At 37.9% G+C, this 17,852-nt stretch overlaps 1 protein-coding gene across 1 annotated transcript; it reads right to left on the minus strand.

Annotated features, from left to right (window-relative positions):
• Nucleotides 1–1,597: 1,597 nt before the first annotated feature.
• On the minus strand, nucleotides 1,598–15,055 carry LOC106876568 (phosphatidylinositol-glycan biosynthesis class W protein). The gene is made up of 7 exons (XM_014925167.2): nucleotides 14,677–15,055; nucleotides 8,968–9,387; nucleotides 7,062–7,230; nucleotides 5,598–5,848; nucleotides 4,292–4,433; nucleotides 3,323–3,419; nucleotides 1,598–1,872 (listed from the first exon to the last, which is right to left on the minus strand). The coding sequence occupies exons 1-7, from the start codon at nucleotides 14,829–14,831 to the stop codon at nucleotides 1,616–1,618; spliced, it is 1,491 nt and encodes a 496-aa protein (XP_014780653.1). The 5' UTR covers nucleotides 14,832–15,055; the 3' UTR covers nucleotides 1,598–1,615.
• Between the last annotated feature and the right edge of the window lie 2,797 nt (nucleotides 15,056–17,852).

Genomic DNA, 17,852 nt, shown 5'->3' on the forward strand with positions numbered 1-17,852 from the left:
ATGTTCAGCTTTTCTCTCAAGATACTTACACTCTGACGGGTATGCACATTTACATTACACATCCAGCGGAGCATACTGGCTTCATTCCTTGCGAGCTTACGCATGTCCTCAGCAGTCATAGCCCATGTTTCACTGCCATGTAGCATGGCTGTTCGTACACATGCGTCATACAGTCTGCCTTTTACTCTGAGTGAGAGTCCCTTTGTCGCCAGCAGAGGTAAGAGCTCTCTAAACTTGGCCCAGGCTATTCTTATTCTAGCAGTTACACTTTCAGCGCACCCACCCCCACTACTAACTTGGTCACCCAGATAGCGGAAGCTATCAACTACCTCTAGTTTTTCTCCCTGGAATGAGATAGTTGTTTCCTGTTTGTTAATAATAATAATAATAATAATAATGAAAATGGTTTCAAATTTTGGCACAAGGGCAGCAATTTCAGGGGAGGGGATGAGTTGATTACATTGACCTCAGTACCCAACTGGTACTTAATTTATTGACCCCGAATGAATGAAAAGCAAAGTCGACCTCAGCAGAATTTGAACTCAGAACGTAATGGCAGACGAAATACCACTACGCATTTCATCCAGCATGCTAATGATTCTGCCAGCTCACCACCTTTAATAATAATAATAATAATAATAATAATAATAATAATTTCTTTTATTAGCCACAAGGGCATAGATGAGGGGATATCACAAGGATTTCGGATCTTTTTTGTTTGGTTGCACTTTCTAAAATTTTCAAATTTGGAGTATTGGTGTAATTTTCCATGCTGAATCTCAAAGCCAAATTCATTTATTCTAGAAAATTTTTTTTTTAAATGTTACGAGTTTTAAAGTTTGATCATTTTTACTCAGTCAGAAAACAGGATTTGGAAGCTGTCATTTTGTGCATCACTGCACGTGTTGTCAACATTGTGATGATAGCATCTGTTTTAATATCAAACTGTAAACAAACTGGCAGAATTCTGCTTTACGCACGCCATATAACTTTTCATAACTTCTTTATTTTTTATAATTTTCAGAAAAGTTTTTGAAAATTTGTATTCTACACATGGGAATTCATATGATTATGCAAAAACCAAATAAAAATTTCGGTGCATGATTTAAGGCCTATTTAGCTGTTATTTTTAGCACATCTCACAACTACCTCACGAGTTTTAAGCATTTAATTAGTGAAAAATGACCATGTGGGTTCAGTGTGGCACCTTGGACAAGTGTCTTCTACTATAAGCCTTGGGCTGACCAAAGTCTTGTCAATGGATAAAGTAAACAGAAAACTGCTTGTCATATACACATGCATGTATGTGTGCGTGGCCTTGTCTTGATATTGTATGATTGTTATAAACAATCATCACCATCATAGAAGTAGTGTTGTCAATTTAACTGAAAACATGTCCAACCTTAGGAAAATATTACATCACTTGGAAACAGGTGAGCGTTGGTTGATAATAAGAGTATCTGAATGTAGGAAATCTACCTTAATGAATTCAGTATGACTCATGCAGGCATAGAAATAAAGAAATAGATGTTATGATGGCAATGCTGATGATGCATAAACAAAAAAACAAGAAATAAAATATCAACGAAGACGTAAGTCAAGATTGAGAAATTTATTACCAAAATTTCAGTGCTATATTAAAGTACCGCAATATGACTATTGGTGTACAGGAAAGAAACATATATACAACAAGGATCATTATTGCTTGCATAGTTTGGGTATAGAGAGTTTTGACTGCATAATTGACAGCTCCAGTTAAGAGGTTACAGATGAGGAAAAATAGTAAACCATTGTAGTTGATAGCATCGAGGATACAAAGTTTGGAGACTGTAAAATCAGGGTTCGTATTAGGAGAGTTACTTTTCTTTTGACCTAGTAAAGAAAGAAGCAAAAATAATAATAATAATAATAATAATAATAAGCAATTGTGAAAGAGATATAACATATGTAATTTTTAAAAATAAATAATGGTTTCTAATGATGTTTTTTGAAAGTGATCATATAATAATAAAGTTTTCACAATTTCAAATTTAGAAAAGTGGTGAGAGGCAAATACATGGTCGGCTGGTTGTGAGGATTACTTCCCAATCATGTGGTCTTGGGATCAGTTCTCTGGGTGGCACCTTGGGCAAGTGTCTTCTATAACTAATGCTTTCTATTATAGCCCTAAGGCTGGCCAAACAACTGTGAATAGATTTGGTAGAGCAAAACTGAAAGAAACACATTGTATCTTCATCGTCTAATGTTTGTTTTCATGAGTTAAATGATTTGACAGGATCCAGAAAACCCACAGAGATGCTTCATGCTAAGTTGAGCGTGTGTGCGTTTGCATATGAGTGTGTGCCATTGTGGCTCTCAACTGGGGTCCATATGACCTGGGGTGGGGGGAGGTCAGAAGATTTTGTTGTTAAAAATTGTTCAAATAAAGTCGGTTATACTTCCACAATGCACAAAACATTTTAACAATTTCTTTTATACAATTCCTAATAATATTTAAGTCTAAAGATGTTTTGTTTTGTTTCATTTGAAATGGCTACTTTAGGGTCCAGTAGAGTAAAACTGGAATGGAAGGGGTCCACTAGTAAAAAAAGGTTGACAACCTCTGTTCTAGACATTACATTATGATAGTAAACGAGCATCACCACCATACAAGCAGTGCTGTTCCTTTCCAGTCTTCCACGAAAAACATATCTAGCAATGAGAAAGCATTACTTTGCTTGGAAACAGGTGAGGGTTCAGGTCCACTGCATGGCATCTTGGAAGGGCATCCAACCAACACCACCAAAGTTTACTAATATCATCTCTTATTTTTATTCTCTTTCTCTTTTTCTCTCTCTGACTTTCTTGCATGTTTTCTCTCTCTCTCTCATCCTTGGTCCGCTATTTCTGCCACTTCCCCCCCTCCCTTACTATTTCTTCTTTTACTCTCTCTCTCTCTATATATATATTTTACTGCTTCTCCCCCACCCCGCTCTCTATTTCCATTCACCATTATCGTCACTAACCTCGCTGCCGCCGCCACCAACACCACAACTATCATCTTTTTTTTTAACTCTATCTGAGTTACTTCCCTTCACATAATATTGTATTTGATGTTCTGAGCTCAAATTCTGCCGAGCTTCTTAGTTTTTCCGTTTTTCTAGTACAGCAGCATTTGTTACTCTGTCTTTCCAACTTATTCTTCCTAATTTGAAATCCACATCTCAAAGGCTTCTTTCTTCTCCAATGCTATTATACATTGTCCACATAAATATACAGAGAAACAATAAACCACCCATTATAAACCCCACAGACAAAATTAGGGATGAAACGATCAACTTACTACTTTTCGTTTTAGACTGTTTTTGAGAGGAAGCCAACAGTGAAATAATTAACTCAGCAGCAAGTAAAATAGCTAATTCTTGAGTAGTGAGGGCCACCTGCAGATAGAGAAACATAGAGACATATACTTTATTGATATTTAGGATTGATTACAAATAAAAATAGTCATAAATATAAAGATATATTTTATATATTTCTTTCAACACATAAATACTGAGAGAACAGCATATACAGGATAAAATCCTCAAAGAGCAGAAAATATTTTCCCAGCTCTGTAAGGATTTTGTCCTACGTATGCTGTTCTAGCAGTATTTATGTGTTGAAAAACAAAAAATATCTTTCTACTTGTTCTACAATCCATTTCAGCGCTTCAAAAAAACTTATGCTTGTTTACACATGATGTAATTTATTCTTTTTCTTTTATCCGTTTCAGTCATTTGACTGCGGCCATGCTGGAGCACCACCTTTTAGTTGAGCAAATCGACCCCAGGACTTATTCTTTGTAAGCCTAGTACTTATTCTATCGGTCTCTTTTGGTGAACTGCTAAGCTGTGGGGGACATAAACATACCAGCATCGGTTGTCAAGCAATGTTGGAGGGGGACTCATCTTGCAAGTTACTTGGTGGCCTCGGTAGTGCTGGTGCCACAAAAAAAAAAAACCACCCTGTACACTCGGTAAAGTGGTTGACATTAGAAAGGGCATCCGGCTGTAGAAAGCACATGAAAACTGAGACACTGGAGCTTGGCACGGCCCTCTCGCTCATTGGTTCCTATTGAACCCTCTGACCCATACAAAGCATAGAAAGAGAAACATTAGATGATGATGATGATAATGGAGATTAGTTGAAATTAAAGGCCAGACTGGAGTCTGATGCAGCCTACCAGCATGTCAGCCCAGTCAAACCATCCAACCCATGACAGCATGGACAATGGACAACAAATGATGATGATGATGATGAATATACTTACTATCCAAATAATATATGGTAAATTGACCAAACGTCTGGATATTGGTCCAATAACATGTCGACATACTCGAAGGAGAAGCCAACAGCCTATACAGAATCCGGTCAGTCCTTGCAGGCATTTTAGCCAATCAAACAGTGTATTCCTGTAAAAGTAGACATTTGCTATCAATATTTTTATGATGGTCACAGAGTTTCAAAATTACGACAAGAGCCAAATATTAAAACATTGATCTCAAATTTTGGCACAAGGCCAGCAATTTCAAGGGAGAGGGGTTAAGCCGATTACATTGACCCCAGTGTTCAACTGGTACTTGTTTTATCAACCCTGAAAAGGATGAAAGGCAAAGTCGGCCTCGGCAGAATTTGAACTCAGAACATAAAGGTGGATGAAACGCTGCAAAGCCTTGTTGTCCAGCAGGGCAATGGCTCACCCTGCTCTCAATGCCCTTCAATCTTTGGATATGATTCGGGAGCATTAATCAGGATTTTGGTGTCCACAATCATGAGGAAACATAGAGTCTCTTTCTCTCAGCCTTCCCACGATTGACTCTGTGGAACATCAAGGATGTGACAGCTGGGGGGGGGGGGGGGAGAGAGAACTGCAGCATCAGCTGACTGGAGTAACATGAAATGAAGAGCCTTAATCAAGGATAGTACTGCACTGCCTAGTCTAAGAACTGTGTGCCTTGGGTATGTCCTGCTGTGGTTTGCTGTGATGCTCTTATGGTTACTGTATTGAAAGTGCTTTACGTAGGATGTGTGTGGTGCCTAGTAGTGCTATTTTCTATATGTTATATATACTTGTAAGTCCTGGTGTTTTTGTTATGTATTTGTCTGAATATTTTTTTTATTAGACCTAAGGCGCCCACTATGATAGGAATTGTTTCTGTTTTTCGATTCCACATTCGAGTTACCTCTATTTCCAGGTCTTTGTATTTTGAAAGTTTTTCCATTTCTTTTAGAGAAACGTTGTCATCTGCTGGTATTGATACATCAATTAGAAAGCATTGATGTATCAATACCAGCAGATGAATGGCATTATTATTATTATTATTATTATTATTATTATTATCATTATTTCTAAACTATAATTTATGGACAAACATTCTATATTTCAGGGGCCATTAAGGGATAGTCAATAACAACAAAAGTAACATTCCAAACAGACAAACATTTAGATTCACTCATTCTATAACATGAGGAAGCAGACAAACTGCTAAACTAGACAAAGATTGATCAAACGAACTGCATAATATCAAAGCAGTCATAAATCAGCTGAGGTAAGTATCATATACAATTATAAATACCTTGTTCCAAAGAGAAACTGTCCCAGTTGTACACCGGCAAAGTAGAGGGCCATGTAACCAAATGATGAGAAGATGCCTTCACGATTAGCATCGAACAGACCTTTTCTTGTTCCTTGTCCATCCCAGCCATTGATAATGTATTTCTCGAGACCAGAATACAAGCACCACTGGTAACCAGCACATATAATGAGACTGAGGATCCAGCTCTTACATCTTCCAGAAAAAATGCAGCAAAAAAGGGTTGAGAGAACCTGGTTTGGGAGGATGAAAACAGAATTAATAATCATCAATGACATCATCATCATAATCTCCACCACCTTCATTATCATCATCATTATTGTCATAATCATCACCATCACCACTGCCATCATAGTTGTCATTAACATTGTCAGTTAAAAAATAGGTACAACACATTAACACCACAGAGTCTTCACTTGACTACTTGACTTTGATCAGACAGCAGACTGACAGACAGACAGACAAAAATTGAAAGTTTCAGTTTCCGTCTACCAAATCCACTCACAAGGCTTTTATTAGTCCAAGGTTATAGTAAAAGATACTTGCCCAAGATGCCATGCAGGGGGACTGAACCCAGAACCATGTGGTTGGGAAGCAAGCTTCTTATCACACAGACATTTCTATACAGTTCTCAGACAGTACTCATATGTAAGTGGATTGTAAACTACATTCACACCACAAAAACTTTCTCTTGTATAAAGTTATTTCTTTCTTAGCAAGTTGACTGAATTGTGGCAAAAAGATTGAAAGGGTTCTTGTAAATTCCTTTCCTTGGCTCCTTCAATGGAACCAATTCTAAGAGGGACATGGGACAAATGGCTCCAGTACTTGACTGCTACTTATTTAACAATCTCAAAGGTGATGAAAGGCCAAGTTGACCTCAGAAGGATTTGAACTCAGAATGCAGAAAATTGGAACAAATGCCAGAAGGTATCTTATCCTGCTCTGTAACAACTCTATTAGTTCATCACCTTATATGGCTATGGGATTTTTTTTTTTTTTGTATACAGTTGGACTGTTAACTTCAGTCACAGCACAAAGATTGCTTCTAGACCAAGTTATTAAATATTTCCAGATATCTCCTGTGACTGAAGGATTAACTGGTGCTGAACATCTGATCCCATATTTAACTGCATTCAATTCTTTCTCCCTTGAACTACAAGTTTCTAAAATATTTCCCTTCCCACATTTTGCTTTTCATGCTCTCAACCTGAATAAAAAAGAAAAAAATGAAACTGATCATCAGCTGCCTCAGCTTTAGGTTGATGTAGTTTCCTCACTGAAAGAAAGAAAACCTGCAAATAACCAAAATAATTTTTAACAAAATGAAATGGGATAAGTAAAACTAGAAATGAAAGAAGATGGTATACTAGGTCAATTAGTATCTTTTTTCAAACAGTTCCATGAGAATGTCATAGGTTTATTGGGAGGGAATTAAACACTTACCTTTACAACTGCTAGAGTGAAGAAAAAGTTCCAATGGACACCATACTCAGAATAATGTTCTTGGTAGTCTGTCCCTTTCACAACGATCATTCGACTGAGGCCAAGGGTCAGTAGTGGAACACAAGCCTTCATTGAGAGAAACAACACAGACAACCAGTCTAAGAATGATCTAGATTAAAGATAGAAATTGGTTAGAATTTTAACATAGTCTAAACTTAAAAGACTTTTTACTGACTAAGACAAGTATTTTGGAGTTATACATTCCATCAGAACAATTTTCAGTGGCATCAAAATGGCCAACAAATTATACTATAAGCAAATTAGGAAGATTATGAATGTTATATCCAGATAAACAACTGCTAAATATAGAGATTTAGATTACAAGTTCTTTGCATAAATGAAAAATAGGGGTGCATCTTCTCTGATGAGGAGGCAATCACCCTCAAAACAGGATTCTCAATTATTTTTCTGCTTTCTTAAAAGAACAATAAGATGTTTTCACACCAGCTGCAATCTTCATAGCCATGGCTTTCAAATAAATAAATGTAGATTTATCTATATTATACATGTGTCAGAAATTCTGAATTATTCTGTATACAATACATATATATTCATGACATCTTTTAGTCAAGAGGGAGGAAGATATCCTCAAACCAGAAACTGTTGAAGGCACCCAAGGTACCGGGTGGTAGTGTTAAACCTGGCAACAACTTAACAGTATCACCATGGCAAGATTTGAACTCAGAATGCTAAGAGATGAAAAAGAATACTACAAAGCAACTGGTTCAATGTTCTCATAGTTCTGCCAGTCTTGGATTGGTAACTTTTTTTTATCAACCCTAAAAGAATGAAAAGCAAAGTTGAATTTGTGAGGATTTGAACTCAGATCACAGACACTTCAAACAAATACCACAAAGCATTCTGTTCAACACTCAAATAAACTACAATATACACATCAACATTACATCAACTTTACATGCTGGCACTGGTTGGATAGGCTGTCATGGCTCAAGCCAGATGACCATGTGTCAATCATACACTTCAATTTTGGTATGGTTTGAGCTGTCCAAAGAGATGATGGTCAGAAGGGGCAAGATGTGGCTATTCCAGCAATTCAAAACTCAATTTTTCAATGGTTTCAGTGGTGTGGGTGGCCGTATGCTGGTGTGCATTGTCCTGCAACAATAACATTTGCTTTAACAGCAGACTTCAGTGTTTGGTGTGAATTGCTGGTTTCGGTCTGTTGGTCAGCATTTCACTGTAGCCTATGTAGACCCCTTTTCCGGGTAATATTCTGGTATAGGTCCTTTTGCATCCACCAAAAATGGTTAGTATTTTTCTACAGAAAGTTGAGTCTTGAATTTCTTTGTTGCTGGTGATTCTGTGTGTCTGTGCCAGTGCCACTTAAAGAGCACTTGTGCTGGTGTCGCATAAAAGTAGCCCCTATGCTGTTGTTCTACCTGTTCGATATACCAACTAAACATCTTACTTCTACTGTAACCTGCTTTCTGAAGGACCGCAGTGAAGAATGGAGTCCTAAATATGAAGAGAATGATACAGTCATGGCTAGAAATGTCTTTGAACAAAAATCTACTGTTAGAGCTAACCTGGATCTATAAGAGAAACAATAAAATGAATTAACACAATAAAAATATAGAATCTTTTCAACTCTAGGCACAAGGCCTGAAATTTTGGGGGAAGGGGCAAGTCAATTACATCAACCCCAGTACGCAACTGGTACTTAATTTATTGACCCCAAAAGGATGAAAGGCAAAGCCAACCTCAGCAGAATTTGAACTCAGAACGTAGTGGCAGAAGAAATACTGCTAAGCATTTCACCTGACGTGGTAATGATTCTGCCAGCTCGCCACCTTAATGAAAATATAGAATGAGAAAAGGTAGTTACTTGCAGCGCTGAGTTGTCTGTCTGGCTTCAGGTGAGATCAATGCATTTGCAACTATGTAAAATCCAACACCTGTGTCCATAACACTGGTTCCATAGGTCTCAGTTTTGGCAAAACGTCTGGGGAATATTGGAAAGTCAACTGCAAGGATGCAGATACCTGTGACAATGTTGATAATGGCACGAAAATATGTAACAAACTTGAGTTGTCTGCCATTGATGTATGTTAAAATAGGTCTTTGTAGTTTTCTTGGGTTGGATAAATTAGTCCACAGTTCCTGAGTTTGTGATGTAAATGTTGATAGTTGAAGAATAACAGCAAAGAATAGCAGCAGTAACACTAATAAGATGTGGTCACTGAATACTGTAAAGGTGAGCTCCGTAAGAACAATCAAAATGATAAATTCAAAAATTGGTTTGAACCTGAAATAGATAAAGTAAAATGTCTAACCGTTTTGTTACTATATTTCTGTTGAGATTCTCTGTGTTTCTTTCAATTAATTTTAAATTTAACAAAGAATTTAGTAAAATAACTTAGTTATCATTCAGCTAGTGTTAGGAACATAAATTGTGACTAAGGTTTGGTGGAAGATTTTAATTCTAAACTTATGAAAACAAGACATTTGTAATGCAGAGCCAGAGGTGGTTTCAGCCAGATTGGTATCAAAAGGGTTAAACACAACCAAAGTGAGAGGTGTGTTGAATTTAGAGGTTTAGGTATTGTGTTAATAACAAGAGCTGATAAATGCAAATAATGTTTATAAAGTTACAGAGCTGTACTAAATATTAATATAATGACAAGGTATTCTGTAGGTAAACTTACAGGTAAGTTGATGGATTAAGTTAGTTTAGTAGTTGCAGTGTCAGGATTAAATTGATGTCAAAGCATAAATAAAAACACTCCTTTAGTATGCTGACCAATTGTAACATAGAGAACACACCAGCAACTGTAGCACTTTGGCCAGGTTTACCTTGACTACCATCACCAAAACCTACAGGGTATACAATAAAAAAATTAGACAGTGAGGACACAGAATGCCCAAACTTCCAAAGAGTATTCTATATAAGCCAGATCATGTACATGACAAGTGAAATCCCTTTCCAATGACACCCTATCATCTTAAAAAATAAGAATAAGTTCTTGACATACAAACTAATCAAGTTTGGAATGTCTTTGACCCTACTTCTGTTCACTCAAGACAGTCCTTGGGTTAAATGATAACAAGAAAAAGATCATGTTAGAGTGCACAGTATTGTCTCATACTAAGTGGAGGTACAATATATCAGTGAATCCCAAATGTTTGACTAACTTACTGATGCACAGCAAATCTGTTTGAGCCAAACTATAAACACAGCAATGGCTCAAACAGAGACACCAGGCTGTATCCTGACTCTTACACTGTCCCCTTTCCTGACCTTTGTACATAATTCTATGTACTGCACATGCACCTTTGATGAGTTGTAGTGCACCTCAGCACTAGACACAATTATTTCATTATTATTATTATTATTAAAACTTCACAGCCATTACTACATATGTCTTCTGAATCTAAACAACAGTGTTATCTAAAGTTGTTTAAGATAATTAAATAAGTACACAATACTAAGTAAGCAAGTAAATTCAGAAATGTCAAACATATGTCAAAATAGAGTATCCTAGTTTACCAATGTTATCTAAACAAAACTTGATGCAATTGTCAATGCTGTCAAACTGGTGGTCACCTTAAATAGGCTGGATTACATGCAAGGATGCAATTCCACAACAATATGAACCAAACAGTGTTAGCAGAAATGAAAGAGGTAAGCTCAATGTCAAAAAGTTTGGATATTCTTTACTTTTATTGGTTTCAGTAACTGCTGCCAGACTGGGAAATGGCCTTGAAGGGTTTGGTTGACCCCAGGAACATAAACAAACCAACACCAGTTGTCAAGTAGAGGATGTACAAACACAAGGGCATGCACACACACACACATATATAAACAATAGACTTCCTCATAGCTTTCATGTATCAAATTGCCACAAAGCATTGGTCAGCTTGGGGCAATAGCAGAAGACACTTGCCCAAGGTGCTGCACAGTGGGACTGAACCACAAACCATGTGATTACAAAATTAATTTCTTGACCATACAGTCATGCTTGCGCTTAGATGTTCAATAACAAAGAACTATAAATATAACATTAGTCCAACTATAAAAGATAAATTGTGTCAGGCTCTACAGCTTTGTGACTTAGAAATTTCTTTTGGGATTTTGCAGTTTCTGTAGAGATGCATTGCACCATTCATTAAGTTACAGTGAGGAACAGCAGGATTTGGTAGCATTGGTAGTTTTGGAGACGTTGGGAACTGAGCAGCAGAAGTAGTTGAGGAAATTGATGACATTGATATGAAAGAAGAATTACTATAGGGGTTCACAGAAAAGAAGCAACTCTACAGGAGATGGAGAAGCTGTTAATGTCAGTCTGTTATTATTCTGATTACGATTAATAAGATGTCCGTGGGGAAGAATATTTAAGAATCCTTTGTTCAATCCATGCTGTATTTCTGCCAATATGAATTAGATAACATGCATCTATGCATCGGGAGATTTCATTAGTTTGTTCATGCAATGAATTATTTGTCCAACCTCGTAAAAAGGGTTTACTGCTGCACTTAACTGTTTGCCAAGTAATTTCTCACAGCTGGGGATTAGCGTGCACACACCTGATGCACAGTGATGATTGAAAACAATCTTTTGTTAATACTCTTCAATCTTTCCAACTGATGGACTGCAACCTTTTAATGCAGACTTGAGACTAATTTTATAGCTTTGAACAATAAGTACAATTTTTTACGATACCGAGTTGGTTTATTTAATCAGTCCTTTAATTGAATGCATTCCGGTGCCTTCTCTGATTCCACAGTCATTAGAATACCAAATCTAGACAACATGGGAAACAGATATTTCCGTCAGTGTTCCAAGCTTCTGCTGGAACATTAAAAGTGCATGTGCACATGCAAGTATGTCTGTCTGTATATATAGTTGAAATTTACGGAAAAACAAAAGACAAAGACAGGTGTATGAACAGCAAGCAGGTGTATTAGTTTGATGGTTGGGAAAGTGAGAAAGTCTTTTACGTTTTGAGCCAACGCTCTTCAACAGAAAGGAATATGAGGAAATAAACAGAGAACCCATGCCAGCATGGAAAGTGGATGTTAAATAATGATATATATATATATAAAATTGAGTTTGTGTGTCTGTGTGTCTGTAGACATTTATGTTTTTTATAGAAATCCACATCCAATGTCAGATTGACCTCAAATTTTATACACACACTCCATAAGGTCAGAGCTAGGTCATGGCAAAGAAATCACCCCTGTGACCTGAATGCATGATCGGGGGCATACACATAAAGTGACCTTATGCACACATGTGTTGCTGAACTTTTGTTCACACCTTAATTGCTCCGTTTTACACGTTAATGTGTTATTTGGGGGGGGGGGGGAGAACAAAAAGGCTCATGCACCAACACCTTTTGCACCTCTAGCTACCCTTTTGATACATTTTTTGGCCCAATAAATGAAGCACTTACCCTTTCTTTGCCATGGTTCAATGTAATGCTACCTTAAAAAAAAACCAGTTGCCGAATGTTTAATCATTACATTGTTACACTTTTTACTTTGAAGAAAGACAGTTGTTGGCCCACAAAATGAACCTAGCTCTTCAGGCTTAAATAACTAAATGGAAAAAGTTCAAGATGGCTACAGGGGATTGGCCTGCTATTAGTCAAGGCGGGTCACATGGAGTTGTTGATGTCAGTATTCATACAGTAATGACACCATATGTTGAGGCGCCATGTGAACAAACCCATGCCAGTGCTGCTTAAAAGCACCTAGTACACTCTGAAAAGTTGTTGGTGTTAGGAAGGACATCCAGTTGTAGAAACCAGGCAAAAACAAACATGGAACCTTGGCAGCTCTTCAGCTGGCCATCTCCTGTCAAACTGTCCAACACATGCCTGCATGGAAAATGGACATTAAATGATGAGGATAATGATAACATATATATATATATATATATATATACATATGAATACACAGAAACACGCACAGCATCTTATAGCTTCTTCAGAGCCATTAATAACTGACACCCTATCATTCAATTTATAAATATTACATACACTCATATAGCAATCCATTTTAAAAATAAACCTAAACATTTTCTCTCCTTAGTTGTCTCCCATGCCCCAGATCTCAATCCCCACCTCTCTCTTTCTCTCATTTTCAATTGTACCACACATCAGCCCAATTTTCATTAATCCTTCCAACACTCGTATCCCCATTTTTTATTGCTCCTTCAACCTCCCTTATTCCTCTCTATTTTTGCAGCACAATCAATGAACATTTCAGCTTTTCCCAACGAAATCTTCTGACGGATGTGTTATACTTCTCTTCATCACCATCAACGTCCAACACATGCCAGCACGGGCTGGACGGTTTGACCAGGGCTGGCATGCTGGAAGGCTGTACCAGACTCAAGTCTGATTTGGCATGGCTTTCTACGGCTGGATGCCCTTCCTAATGCCAACCACTCCGAGAGTGTAATGGGTGCTTTTATGTGCCACCAGCACAGGTGCCATTTGCGTGACACCAGTATGTCATGTTTGCGGTTTTGCTCGGCTTGATGGGTCTTCTTCATAAGCCTGACACAATGCCAAAGGTCTCAGTCATTGCCTCTGTGAGGCCGAACACTTGAAAGGAGCTCAACTACTTTGCCTCCATGAAGGCCAACACTCGAAAGGTTCTTTTTACGTGCCACCAGCACAGGTACCAGCCTCCACCTTCAGTGTTGGAGGACCTGCAAAATCCTATGAACAGTATCCCCTCTTTACACGGTCTAATAATTCCAATCTTGCAGGACCTATAAAGGCTATAGACACAATGTCCCTTCTTATGCAGACTAATTCTTCCAGTCTCACACGACCTGGAAAAGCTATGGGCAGTGTCCCATCTTACAATTATTCTTCCAGTTTCGTAGGACCTGGAAATGCTAGGGGCAGTATCCCCTCTTATACAGACTAATTCTTCCAGCCTTGCAATACCTAGGAAAGCTACGAGCAGTATCTCTTCAAATTAAATAAATATAAAAAAATAAGATTATTTTCTGTACCTTGGTAATTTAAATATTTTAGGTTATTATCCTCGTCCTTCGTGAATTTGCTTGCTTCGTTACCTTTCGTTAATATTCATCTCCGATCATCTGCTGGAGTCTGGGCAGTTTAAAAGATTACAACCCTTCGGATAGTTTCCGAGTTCAAACTAAGGTTCCGTGTATGTGTATGTCAGCATAGGACGTCTGAAGGTGATCGGAGATCGAACAGAGTGAAATGTTGTGCAACCGTCAAACTGACGACAGACAAGAATAATAGTGTGACAAGAGACGGTCGCTTGGTTACCTGTCATCTCATAAATACAGATAAATCCTGTGTGAAGAACGTTTATACGTTGCTTGCCGCTAGGTCAGCTTGACAAACATTTGATCAAAAACATTCCAATAGTGACCCGGACATTACGTCTCAAAAACTACATTATCGAACATTTTTTTCTAAGATAGCTGGACACGATTTGAGGGAGATTTAGCTGCTATTTCTAACAGTTCGATCGATTGTTTAAATGGTTTACGCCGTATGGAAAGGTGTTTGTTGATATAATCATTCAAAGAAAACATACTCACCATGACGAAGATAAAGAAGTCAATAATAACAAGCAATCCCTAAAAATAATTAACGTTGGTAAGACGGTTACAGCAAAAGAAATCTCCGAGATACTGGTGCCATTTTGATTGCTGACAAATTGTTCCTGAAGTTGTTTGTATGACAGAGTAAACATGATTGAGATAAACTAGATCACAACTGTTGATTATATACATAGAAAAACAATGTTGGCAATCAACCCGCAGTGTAAAGCTACCTCTACATGTGCTTGTGTGTGTGTATGTATATTATATATATATATATATATATATATTAAGAAATTGTCCTATACGTATGAATATATACAGGCGTCTGCTTCGCAAAGTTGTGTATATTTCAATGCGCGAGATCAGGGGCGGGGAAGTAACAAGTACTTCCCGCGAATTTGGTCATGTGATATATCCGTGACCGGACAGTTCCGGTAACGGCCTTAATTATTCTTACTTTTATTTATTTATCTATTTTTGTTAAATTCAATCTGTGATGGACATCGTTGTAAGTATTCAGGGCTGCAGTGTTACTCACGGAGAGGAGTACCTCATAGTGTCTTGTACCTCTGCAGACCTTAGCTTACACCAAATTCCCAATACTCATTTCCGTTACTGACCTCAGTATTATTCGGTTTTGTAGGAGGCGACGGAGCTGGCAGAATCGTTAGCGTTTCAAACAAAAATGCTTTGCGGTGCTCCGTTATGATTTCAAATTTCGCTAGGATTGATTCGGTCTTTCATCCATTCGGAGTCGATACATTATCTGAACACCGCAGTCAACGTAATCGATTAACCACTTTCCACTGAAATTACTGACCTTGTGTCAAAATTTGCAACCATATTATTCGGTTTTGCGTTAGTTATAATTAACTTTTGATCATTATAAATAACATAGTGGAGGCGCAATGGCCCAGTGGTTAGGGCAGCAGACTCGCGGTCGTAGGATCGCGATTTCGATCGGGCGTTGTGAGTGTTTATTGAGCGAAAACACCGAAAGTTCCACGAAGCTCCAGCAGGGGGTGGTGGCGGCGAATCCTGCTGTACTCTTTCACCATAACTTCCTCTCACTCTTTCTTTTGTACCTGTATTTCAAAAGGCCAGCCTTGTCACACTCTGTGTCACCCTGAATCTCCCCGGGAACTACGTTAAAGGTACACATGTCTGTGGAGTGCTCAGCCACTTGCATGTTAATTTCACGAGCAGGCTGTTCCGTTGATCAGATCAGCTGGAACCCTCGTCGTCGTAAACGACGGAGTGCCACGATGAATAACAATAACTTTTGTGAAACTGATTATACTCTCTAAAATGATTTCTGTGAAAACTGAAAGTAGATGCTTTTAAAAGTAGGCTTTGTAACGAAAGGGTTAATGTTATCTTAAGATTCAAGCATAAGCACAGTTAAGTTTGAGTTTGTTTTTGTTAATGGTTCAGTCAAGGATAAAGGACTCGTTCTATGACATTCACAAACCCTTTCAGATTGGTGATATTAAACTAGGTGATAGCTTGAAATTGGGAAAGCTGACAACTGTAGAGGAAGAAAAGTTAAATTTAAGTCTAAATTTGAATTAAATTTGTGGATTAGTTGAAATGTTGATTTAACAAAATGTGGATATCAACATAACTGTAATATAGAAAAGGTTTTCTAACATTTGTAATTGTCTTTTTCTTAAAACTGTGCCTATATATTTTTAAAAAATTATTTTGTTTAAGCTAGTGTTAGGAACATAAATTGTGACTAAGGTTTGGTGGAAGAATTTAATTCAAAACTTATGAAAACAAGACATTTGTACTCAGAGCCAGAACCAGTTTCAGCCGGGTTGGTAACAAAAGGGTTAAACTAATATAGATTTTTAAGGCAGACTCAAGGCTACAGATTTAGGGGTAGATTATTGTTAATTTTATTGATCTGATTATTTGGTTGGTGTAAATTTCATTAACTCATTGAAAGATGAAACACACACACAGAGGCAGTCCTGAGTAGGATTTGAACTCAGAGTCTAAAAGGACACAACTAAATAAAATCCTGAAATAAATCTTGTTTGGCAATCTGCTGATTATAGCAAACTCAAGGTAAACACTGACTCAAGTATTTCAGTTGATTATAGAGAATCTTGCTTGTTAGTTTGTGTAGTCCCCAATTTGAGGGCAGGAAAGATGTTCGCAGAAGGGCCAGTTTAGATTAGGTCCCTTGGGGATTAGCAGATATGGTGGTAGTCAGAAGCTTAGCGAGTGTGTATGCTTTCTGGGGTAGCTTTTGAGTTTACAGCCCCACTGCTGTGTCCTCTGTCCTGTACAGGTTTATGCAGCAGGCCTAAAAGTGCTGCCCTCCCCAAAAATATTGCTTGGGGCAGACTGTTTCCCTCGTCCCATCCAGCTACCATTACTGGTAGTGATGATGGTAAAAGATGGTAGGCTAAAGACAGCAACGGCAGTGCAGATGGTTGCATTGATAGGTGAGAGATAAAGTGGAAGGTGAAAGAAGAGGTGGCCATCATTGATTGTTTGTGCTCTGACTGAGCAGCTTAAGTGAAACAGACGTAATGTTATGAAATATTGGGTTTTTATGTTTTAATACCTCACGGCCTGGTTCAGTCAGATTTACTTTTTGTTTGTCTGTCTGTCTGTCTGTCTGTCTCTACCACACACACACATGCACACACACATACATATACATACAAATTTTGTCATACACATCTACGCACAAAACACAGCTCCTTGTACACAGACATACAAACATACACATACAGTTTCTCAGACACATACACACACACACACATGAACATTATTCCTCACCACACACAATTCTTCATAGATATACACTCATACATTTGCAAAGACAATAACACACAGACAAGTGTGATGTAAAGTGAGAGAGAGGGAGTAGAAGGTAGACAACAGTGGGGGATGGAATGAGGTGAAGAGACGAGCTGCAAAGTCAAAATGAGATAAAGAGCTGGAGGGGATTTGAGGAGGGAGAGAGAGAGAGATGGGGAGGGAATGATAGATTTAGCAAGGAGAGGTGTGGGGGGTAGGGCATAAGGATACCTATGGCCAATGCTACCACCACCACCACTTACAAAAATAATGAATAAGTCACAACTTCCATTGCTAAAGAAGGATTATCTTTTAATCGGTTATTATAGTATTAAATGTGTACCCCCCACCCA

Source organism: Octopus bimaculoides, chromosome 10 (genome assembly GCF_001194135.2).
Source record: "Octopus bimaculoides isolate UCB-OBI-ISO-001 chromosome 10, ASM119413v2, whole genome shotgun sequence".
Taxonomy (NCBI): Eukaryota; Metazoa; Mollusca; class Cephalopoda; order Octopoda; family Octopodidae; genus Octopus; species Octopus bimaculoides.